The sequence below is a fragment of the Mesitornis unicolor genome, unplaced genomic scaffold (assembly GCF_000695765.1).
Source record: "Mesitornis unicolor isolate BGI_N332 unplaced genomic scaffold, ASM69576v1 scaffold31847, whole genome shotgun sequence".
Taxonomy (NCBI): Eukaryota; Metazoa; Chordata; class Aves; order Mesitornithiformes; family Mesitornithidae; genus Mesitornis; species Mesitornis unicolor.
This window is the reverse complement of record NW_010198928.1, coordinates 1-10,766: the sequence shown is the minus strand read 5'-3', so window position 1 is coordinate 10,766 and position 10,766 is coordinate 1. Positions and strand designations below refer to the sequence as shown.

At 34.5% G+C, this 10,766-nt stretch overlaps 1 protein-coding gene across 1 annotated transcript in view; it reads left to right on the top strand.

Annotated features, from left to right (window-relative positions):
• The window catches only part of LOC104544433 (poly(A) RNA polymerase GLD2-like), a gene marked incomplete at its 3' end in the record, with an annotated part of 14,425 nt that extends 7,363 nt beyond the window's left edge, over positions 1–7,062 (top strand). The window contains exons 8-10 of the mRNA XM_010189306.1: positions 2,172–2,248; positions 5,316–5,444; positions 7,019–7,062. Of these exons, the coding sequence (XP_010187608.1) occupies positions 2,172–2,248; positions 5,316–5,444; positions 7,019–7,062 (250 nt within the window). The remainder of the gene's footprint in view (positions 1–2,171; positions 2,249–5,315; positions 5,445–7,018) is intronic.
• Positions 7,063–10,766: the final 3,704 nt, after the last annotated feature.

The following is a 10,766-nucleotide window of genomic DNA, read 5'->3' as shown; positions in this document are numbered from 1 at the left end:
ATATTCTGTACTCAGGGGACTAAGCTTGTTTGGGCCAAAACCAGAAACTAAACATGGCAAGTTTCCTGTGAAAGCTAATTGTCTTGATGCCCAGTTGCTGGGAGTAGGTGGTAGGATTCAATGGGTGCTATCTCTGTATCTGGAATCTTGTGTTGTCAGTTGTCCATATATACTTGAATATTGCTATTTCCTACTTATTTTCATTTGGTGAAAGGAGAAAGTTTGTGTATTCTCCTTTCTCATCTTAAAGGTTGTTTTTAATGCTATAAAAGTAAGGGAAGATCCATTGCATGTAAAGACTTATCTTTTTTTGTAGTCTTTCCAAGGAAATAATTCCGATGTTGGCTCTGCTACCAGACAAGCCTTTGATTAATTAACAAGAATTCCGTACTATGGAGGATGCAAAAGCTTCCTCTTCTGCTATGTTTGATGTGCAGTTGACACTTTTCCTCTCCATTAGCACTTTTCCTCTCCATTAGCACTTTTCCTCTCCATTAGCACTTTTCCTCTCCATTAGCACTTTTCCTCTCCATTAGCACTTTTCCTCTCCATTAGCACTTTTCCTCTCCATTAGCACTTTTCCTCTCCATTAGCACTTTTCCTCTCCATTAGCACTTTTCCTCTCCATTAGCACTTTTCCTCTCCATTAGCACTTTTCCTCTCCATTAGCACTTTTCCTCTCCATTAGCACTTTTCCTCTCCATTAGCACTTTTCCTCTCCATTAGCACTTTTCCTCTCCATTAGCACTTTTCCTCTCCATTAGCACTTTTCCTCTCCATTAGCACTTTTCCTCTCCATTAGCACTTTTCCTCTCCATTAGCACTTTTCCTCTCCATTAGCACTTTTCCTCTCCATTAGCACTTTTGGTAGAACTTGAGTCTCAACAGTACAAAACCTTTTTCACTTGCCATAATTGCAACATCTATTAAATGTTTGTATTGAAGTACAATACAACTGCAATGGAACTCCTTTAATCAGCATTTGGTAAATGGTGATCTTGTCAATGGGGGTTAATTGTAATTGCATATGCAGCCTGACATATTTCTTTATTATATTCATGTATGCAAGTAATATTCCTACTGGTGTTTATGCTTAATTTTAAATTTGTCAGGCAGTAGCTCAAGCTTGTTTATTTTCTGTACTGCTAGATGTTTTAAAATTGTAGTACTTAGGAAGTCATGCTTGATATTAATTCGTGTTTAAAACTGTGTAATACTTGTGATACAAATAATGTTTTAATGTAGTTAATGATGTAAAAAAACTGTAGGCATCAAATTCATGTGTTATATCCAGTTTAATACATTTCTAGGTCTATGTTTGCCCTATAATAGCTCAAGAGAATCCAAAGGAATGTTCAGGCAAACAACTATGTGAATGAGACTTGGATATATATAAAATTGAAATAGCTGTACATTGCAGGTAGCTACTGCTTTGTCAATAACAGGGTTGTCCTGTTGCAAGTAAAAATGTTGCTATGGATTATTGACTGAATTTAATATTGTTTATTGAGTACTGTGAACAGTTATGCTTTATATGCAGTATGAAATTAAAATTGAGAGGGACAGAAATAAAGCAAGTATTGCTTGTTTCCCTTGTTCTTATTTGCCATTAATAGTATCAAAGTTATTAAAAATTGCATACTCTGAAACAGTTATAATTCACAAGTTGCCTTTTTTTTTCTCCACACAAAATGTGCCATTGACTAATAAACAGTTTTCATTTCAAAATGCTTGCTGATTTATCTCTGACCATAATTGCAGAAAAGAGGTTCTTACCTTTTGACCTCTTCCAGTTATTCTCCTTCTCAGTTCATCAGCATGATTAGCTAATATCTCAATCTTTCCTGGCATAAAAAGTTGTCCATAGTAAATTGTGTATTATCTAGTCAGGAGAAAGATTTGTTAAAAAAATAAGTTGATATATTATGTTGTCTTAAGGTCTAAATTTGGATCTACATGTGTTTTCTATGTAAAACAAGAACTACATTTTGATAACAATGGAATTCAAGTACTATAAACAAAATCAGTAGAATTCACAGCATCAAAACTCTAAAGAAAGTTTCTAGAGTATTATCCTAGTTATTTCTCCACATCTGTCACTAAGTAGGTAATAAATATTCTGAAACTGAATATCTCATGCTTAATTCTTTTTCTTTTCTCCTCACCAACAGCTGTGTGGAGTTTGACTTGAATGTAAACAGTGTTGTAGGAATAAGAAATACATTCCTTCTGAGAACTTACGCACGCAGTAAGTTTTTAACATTATTTCTATAAACTTTGTTTTTTACATTTGTATTATGGTATTTACATTCAATTTAATTCTAATAATCTATATTAAGTTACTATATATAATTACCTACTTAGCTGCATTAGATTAAGATAACTTTTTGTGGCTCACTATAAACACGGAGAAAACTGATATATCAGCTAAGTATGTTTTTAATTGAATATTGTAATATTCAGGAAATATTCTTCATATTAAGGTCCACATATCTACTACAAGGGCTGCTTCAGTCTTCTGTAGATGAGTTCATTATACTAATGATCATCTTGTGGCAAAATCTCCAGTTTCTTTTATTTCTTTACAGCCACTGATAGGTATGTGTGGCTGTATGCTGTTACAGAGTCTCTCCTTGGAAAATCCAAAATACTGCTTCAGTACCAGTAGGTACTGATACCTTAGGCCTTCTGTGCTGCTTCTGTTACCGCCTTCTTCAGTTCTTGCATACAGGAATTCCTTTCCCTTTAGGATAGGAAGCTATTAGTAGAAGTTACCTTTACTAGTTAATTTTGACTACTTCAAGCAGAATAGTTTCGGTGTTCCATATTCATGTTACTGGGAGGGTCACAGCTTGTCCTGGATCAGTTAGTTAACTACAATTTCTTAATGCATCCAGGAAGGAGTATGCCTGGGAAAGATTATTTTAAAGTTTGGAAGGAAACCTGTTGTCATTCATGGTTACAGGTGAGGGGTCACTTTGCCAAGTCTAATGTTGATATAGTTGTTCCTAGCTTTTGCTACAGATTTCGATTATTCCTCATAGCAAATCATTTCAGGGCAGATAAGAGTCCAAGTGTGAAAAAAAGTGGAAAGGGGGAGTCCTAGTGTCCCACCTCTTATTTCATTCTGCTTTGGTGCCTGCTTTAAAGCCAGCAAAATTAACTTTGTCACCTGATAAAGGATAAATATTTTTTTGTTTTCTTGAGGTCAAGGAGTGAGTTAGTAACCAAGGGAGAATTGTGATTGAAAAAAAATTATCTCCTCAATGTGTGAGACCTTCCTAAATAGGCAAGCTATATCAAGCATAATCTGTCATATTTTCTTTGGACAAGAAAACTCTCAGGCAAACAGAAGTAAATGGAAACTTTTTATCAGACTATCTCTTTACGTACTTTTAGAAGTTGTCATCAACAAGGGTGGATAGCATTAAAAGTATTAGCCTGCTCACTTAAAATTTGTGTGGCTGAAGGACTTCGCCCTGCATGGTATGAGAAAAAAAAAATTACCCATACATCTTCCATGTGAGAGGTATCTCTGTTCCATTGGAACAAATTAGATGCTTAGGCAAACAAGGGACTGGTTATCTTAGTGAGCATGATTTAAAAAATACTCAAATATTTCTGTGGATGTTCTTCTGTCTATTTGAAATCAGCCCTTTTATGTTTGTGGATTGGTACTGTAGAAAGCATTGAAGATGATAAGGCAAAGTGAAGCAGAATGCCCCCAGAAGGGGAAAATATAGGTAGATTAAGCAGAGCTAGCAACTGAAGTTGATGCTGTTGTGTTATCAGTTTGTCACCTAAGAAGGCATTGGTATTTTTCAATTAGTGGAAGCTGGAACTTTTAGCTTTGAGCAAATGATGTTACTGAGCATTTTCTTGAGGGGGTAGTTTGTTGACTGATGAAAGAGCATCAGGAAAAGCTTACTGGCTGTGTTGCGTACTAATTTTGTTATATACTAATTACAGGTACTAGCAGACAGAAAAGCTTATCTCAGGATGAGGTCAACTAAAGAGATCTCTTCTGTTGTGCTGCAAAAAGATAGTCCAGTTTGGAATTTGAGCCTATTTGTATTTCTCAGTCATGGAAAAATCCCATTTCAGTTAATGCATGTTCATAGATACCTGTACAGTAATTCTTCTTCATCTTACAGTTAGTGTAGTAGTAGTTGTCATATCTCTTGGTTTAACCACTGGTGCATAATGTAGAGGGTGAGGTGACTGGTGGTAAGGAGCTCTCTTTGTTTCTAAGAGATCTTCCAGGTCTAGGACACTAATTCCAAGAAGAGTACCACTCTCAGAGGCATGTGTGCTGAGCCACTGTGAATAGATTGTGAGAAAATACCACACTTGGTAGGATTTTCAGAATAATGGAGAGCACAGCATCTGGTGCTGTTGTAGGATATTTCTTGTCCTGGATGAAGTAATTGCCTATTGATGTATTCCTGTCCTGATGTGCAGAATACAAAACTTTGTACAATGACATCAGGTTAGAAAAGATATTCCAAAACATGTAAGGCAGCTGACTGAGTTGATCTGTTTTAATGTATCTGTAAATAATAAATTAAGTATGCTGTAAGGTCCCTAGGGGGTAGTGGTGAGTGACATCTCCCTATAACACATTACAGCCTTCATTAGAAGGCTCTCTATATTCCCTAGAAATTTAGAAGATCATAGCTGGAATATGATTCTATTTGTCTTGAAAAAAAAAACCTCATGAAAAGGAGATGTCTTGATTTAATGTGTTATTGTATCTAACAGATCTTATCTAAAAAAGAAAAAGCTATTGAGGACAAGGTAAATGTAAAATTAATGGTTGGATGCAGGGATTACTGCTTTCACGGATCCTGAGGAAAACTTAAGAATGAGCTCTGTGTCCTCCAACCAGAAAAATTATTTTCCCTGCCCTCAAAGCTTATATAAACTAAATAAGAAAAAAAGCTAGATTTGGTCTCTCCTGGCAGCAAGTTAATTCAGGCAATTAGTACAAATGAACTGGAGAGAACTTAAAAATAGAATGTGGCACTACTTCATTGATTGACGCATCCAGTTTTGTCTTATCTGCAAGTTACCTGGCATATCCCTTGTGATGTATCTGTGGATCTTACTATTCAGATTGTTTCCAAATGCAAATATTTTTTTGATTTTTTTATAAGATGAATAGTAGTTGTAGAATAACTAAGTAAATTCTATAAAATATTTATAAAAGGTAACCTTAGAATACAGGAGCATTATGTTGATCAAGTTTGAACAAATATATATTGATTGCTGTCTAATTAAATGTGTTTTTTGAGAAGCATTTATTTTATTTGCAGTTGAGAATAGAGTTCGTCCGTTAGTACTGGCTGTTAAGAAGTGGGCGAGTTATCATGACATAAATGATGCCAGTCGTGGTACTTTAAGCAGCTATAGTCTTGTGTTGATGGTTTTGCACTACTTACAGAGTAAGTATTTTTTTATTGTTGAAACTATCCCTTTTAAGTTCATATTTGTGTAGTTTTCCTCTTTTAATTAAAATTAAACGCTGGCAGGAGTTATCTTCCATATAGAAAAATCTGAAAATAAAGTGCTTTTATTTAATTTCCTTAGTGTGCTGCATTTTTAGCAAGTGGGTCTCTTCTCTGGAGATAATAGTTACCAGCTTTCAGCTGAACAGTATCTATAGTAGAGGACCTAGGAGTGTGTTTTATCTGTTTGGGATCCAGTTGCTTCGGTTACTTCTGAATTCTTTGATGCTCATACTGTGTGCTTATTAATGTACTAGTCATGAGGATAGTAGGACATAAGTTAGTCTATCCAGTGATTGTCTTGTCTTCTCTGCACCTACTACGGTGAAACTTCATTGTTTCTGTGGAAAGTAGAAAAAATGTGGCCAAGTCTGTTGTCACAGCTCTGAAACCATACTGTAGGTGACAGAGTACTTCAGTATTGATTCTTAAAAATAACTGTTGATTTGGAGGAGATTATATGACAAGCAACTTAAATATAAAAAGACCAAAGTGATTATTAGATACAAGATTGAAAATGTTGGGAGCAACTGGATGCAATGCAAAGGTGAAGCACAAGCAGGAGAGGAAAAAAAGTATCTTTGTGATCATCTCAACAGTGGCTTGATAAGCATTTGATAGTGTTACATTTTTAATGGAAAAGGGCCTTTTCACTCAGGAGTAATGTTTCCCCTTAACTTCACCTTCCTAGTAATTATGTAGACCCAGATGAAATAGCTTCATTGCTTGTATTTTGTTGTCTTGTCTTTCATTATGGCAGAGAATTGGGAAACTTGTAGAAATAAGATGTTCTGTTCAATTTCTAAACACTCACAAATGAACTTTTTCCTAGTACTCTTATTGTGCAATATATGCTTTTTCCATCAATGACTTTAATAAGTTGCAGAAAATAATGATACTAACAAACGCAAAATAAACAATTGTAAGACCTTTATCATCTGTTTGCCATTCAGTAGACCAGCTAACAGCATTAGACTGTATTTACATGTATTATGGGGATTTGGCTAGCAAAATGGGTGTTACTCTTATCTTTAGACTACTTTTGGAGACTCAATATGTAATACTTTGCAGCTGAAGAATGTATACTTATGCAGTATCTGGAGACTTTCTGTGCTGTGATAGAATCATTTTATTAGAAGGGGGAGGTGGGGAGGGTGGTGCAGAATTAAACTTTGATTTTCCTTTAGGGAATCTAGATATGTTTCTTATAGCTGTGAATTAACATGAATTTTAAAAGTCAAGTGATACCCAGCTGCAGTAGAATCTTTCATTTCTTCTACAAATAGCAGTATCTTAATAACAGCTTCCCTTAGCTGAATTAACTCCTTATACTATTGTATACAAGATATAGTAATAGAAAGATTTGTGGAATAACTTATTTTACAAAATGCATGAAAGTGAAGTTTCTAAGATGGAATTTAAGTCCAACCCTTTGTAGTTGATATGATAGTTACTTGTGAATTACATGAATCACAGCAAGTTCAAACTGTGTTTGTTGTTTTTTTTAATAGCCCTACCTGAACCCATCCTTCCGTCCCTCCAAAAAAATTACCCAGTAAGTGTTTCTTATGAATTTACTGCATCATATGTGTATGAAGCTGCTTATCTAAAATGTGTATTCTTAAATATCTAATGAGTTAAGTTAAACACAGTCTGTAAGCCTAGTCATTGACACACTAAACATAAAAGTGTGGAAAAAAAAATTGCTGCTTTTGATAATTTCTTTAGTGAAAGCAGTTTGTTATATATGAGATTTCACACAAAGTTGGAAATGGGTGCTAATAAGAGCTGCTGACCTGAAAATATCCCTGTCATCTGTAACTTTCTGATTCTTATTTCTTAATATGTGAAGTAGTGTTGATTCCATCTAGTTGTGGTGTTTCAGGATTTCATCCTTCCCACAACTGTTGAGTTGCTTGATATTTCTGGATGCAGAGTGTGAATGATATGTTTTACTAAGGAGACTTTTGAGACCTCACAAAATTTGACTTCAGTCCAACAAGAAAACACCTTTTTGGGGACTTTGCTGTTATGTCCAGATCGTACTCTGACTTTCAGAGAACTCTGAATTGATATGTTAACTAATTTAGGGAAATACCTCATTCCTTCTTCCTTATCTTTCCTTTCGTGTGTCACTTCTTAATTTCTTTTCTTTAGTCATAGGGACATCAAACTATAGCAACTATGTTTTTTACTGTTGCTGATAATTGTGTTGAGGTAGTAGTATCAGAAAGCCATTCTTTTGCATATACTTCCTATAATGCTGAAATGAGAATACTTGATAACGCTGTATATCTGGGAGAAAATACTGTGGTGTCAGCCATCTTGAGTAATTAGAATAATCAAGATTCAGATGAAAGCTTTGAGTACACTGTTTTATTTCTGTTTTGTAACCCTGCTTAGGCATACCTGTATTAAATTTTTGTGGTCTCTAGTTTTTCTTTTTTTGTGTACTGTGTACCTTCTAATTTCTTAATTGTTAGTGCTTTAAAAGCATTTGAAGCTGTTTTTCTTGTACACCTAGCTTTATTTGGTGGCTTTTTTAACTTCTAAATTTGATAATTATATTTACTTAATAAAACTGTTTGCTGTAGTATTTTAAGTTGTGTAGAGAGTAATTTAAAGAAAACTGTAAGAATCAGTAATTTTTACTTCTATGTAATAATACAAACATTTATATTTGTAGTGTTTGAACTGTGTAAATGCCTTCAGAGTACTGTACAAATATGAATGGTTTAAATTACTAAAGCAAAAGCATACAGTACCTTAAGCTGACAAATGTGATGAATTTGTACTAAGTGTAAGGTTTCATCTTGTGTCCTATGAAAATGGTAAATAACTTGCAGGTTCCTGTATTTCTAGAATGCTGCTGTAGGAATAGTATTTTTTTATTTTTATTTTTTTTAATCCTGCTTCAACATAAATTTTTTTTTGTTGGTTTTCTTGCCTCTGGAGCATGTACAAATACTCCAGGATTACCAATAAAATGAAAATATTTTATACATGTTTACTATAAAACCAAAGTAAAACTATGGATCAGGATACTAAAAAAATAAATGCTAGAAATTTGCAATTAGTTTTTAGTCTACTGTCTCCATTAAGAATATAATTAAGCGTTTAAAATGTGCTGTGAAAGTTAAAATTTCTGAATGCTGATACTGCAAAGAAATTTAAAATTAAAATGAGAAATACACCAAAACAATTCTGGTCTTGGAGCTTGCAGTAATGACTACAATGCATAGGCAAATGTCAGCATCCAAAGAAACTATACTTTTTTTTTTTCTTGTGGTTGTAGCTAGTCAAAGCTGTGTCTCTGTTCTAATACTACAGAAATCCTGCTCCTCCCCTTCTGAAACAAACTACCCTACTTAGTCTGTTGGGATTTTTTTTCCAAATCAAATTTGCAGTTGTTTCTGTAGTCTGAAAAAGCTTCTGTACTTTGAAGGAAACTGCTTGTTTTAAATTGTAGGTGGTAAGAGAGGTAATAGGTAGGTAAGAGACACATGCTTGAGTGAGAAACAAAAGGCAGATTCTGTGACTTGGTATATCCCTACTGCAGATGTGAAGGGTGAGAAGTCCTGGAAAATCTACCGTATCTGCCCACCTGTGCATTTTGTTGCCATGGGGGAATCTCCAGCTGGTGCTGAGCTGATGTTTTGCACCTGCTAGTTTAGAGGGAGTGTTGGAATATATCAGATGAGGGGTTGGATTATGGGGCTCCCTGGCCTCCTAGCCAGATGGGACAGATGAGAGTAGCCCACAAAATGTGTTGATTGGTTCTGAAGGATATATAGAACTTGCCTCTGAGTCATGACTTTCACAGATAAGCTCTGGAGAGCCTGTGGTGGCTTAGGCCACTGCTGCTTCTGGTTGTTTTGCCTGTGTATTTGTCAGAGGTGAACATTGCTGCAACTGAGAGTTAGAAGGGGAAGTGTGTCTCAGTCTCCAGTGTTCCAGAGCAGCAGCCTGGTGTATTAGTTTAAATACAGATGGAGCTTGGTCTCTACTAGTGTTCTAGATTGTGAACTTTATGGACTCTAGCGTGAGCATGTTTTTGTTTCTACTTCCTCAGTTTCATGAGCAGTCATATCTTACAAAGGGATGGGGCAAAAGATGGGTGCAATTGCTTTGTTAAGAAATGACCTTAATCTACAATGCTGGTTATTGATATATTGAATATTGATATATACCTTGACAAGTTTCCATGAAATCTTCCTCATACTCAATTTTAAGTAATAATTAGTCTGGGTTTACATGTAAAACTCTAATCTGGTAATAGTAATTTTCTCAATAACAAACTTGGTGTATTTCAGAAAGATGAAGCACATTTTTGTTTTCTACATGTGGTGATCAGCAATCTGCAGTGTTTTTTTTTAAAAATAAGTTGACTAACGTTATTAGAAACATGTGACTAACAGTTTCCTTTAGATAATATAATGTGGTTAAAAAAAAAAAAAATTCTTCCGGAAAAGTAGTTTAAGTTGTGCTTTCTGTTTTGTGGTACTTGATTATCTTTTTAAGAGTCATTTTCATAGTGCTATAACTGCTAAGGCAAGTGGAGATAAGAATTATTAATAACTATGTGTCTCTTAAACTAGATGGGTTTTTTAATAACTAGTTGCTATAGACTGTAACTTGCATTTTTACTAGAGCACTTATATAGAATAATATGCATTTATTATTTTGACGGTAAATGCTTCTGAATAAGGAGAACTTTGATTTGCCTGACTTTTGTGAGGTAAATGTAATTAATAGTAAAATTTGGAACTGCGATTTTCATGAAATTGAACTTGATGGGGGAGAATTTAAACATGATAATTTTAGATTTCAAAGTTCAAGAGTTCTAATCCTAATTATTAGATAAAGATTGAGAAACTAGCCTTCTAATGCAGTTTAGGAACTGTAACTCTTCTGCTATGGATGGAAATCTTTGGAATGTGATATGTTTCCTACTCCTCAGGTGAGGAGTCTTTCAGATGTATTACTGGTACTTGCATGACTTTTGTAAGTTGTAAATTCATTGAAGAAATAGACAAACCTTAAATATCCTAAAAAATGCCTTCATCTCGACTATGCTTCTATTATAATTACCTTTATCAAAATACAGACTTTTTTAAAAATTTATTTTAAAGCTCTACAAGGCTTTGTAACTTCATATTTCATTAAATGCAAAAAAAAATTTTACTGAGAAAATATCTTTGGATAAAATTGTATTTTATATCTTTTTGCAACCTTTCTAGGCAGCCTGTTCCAGTGCTC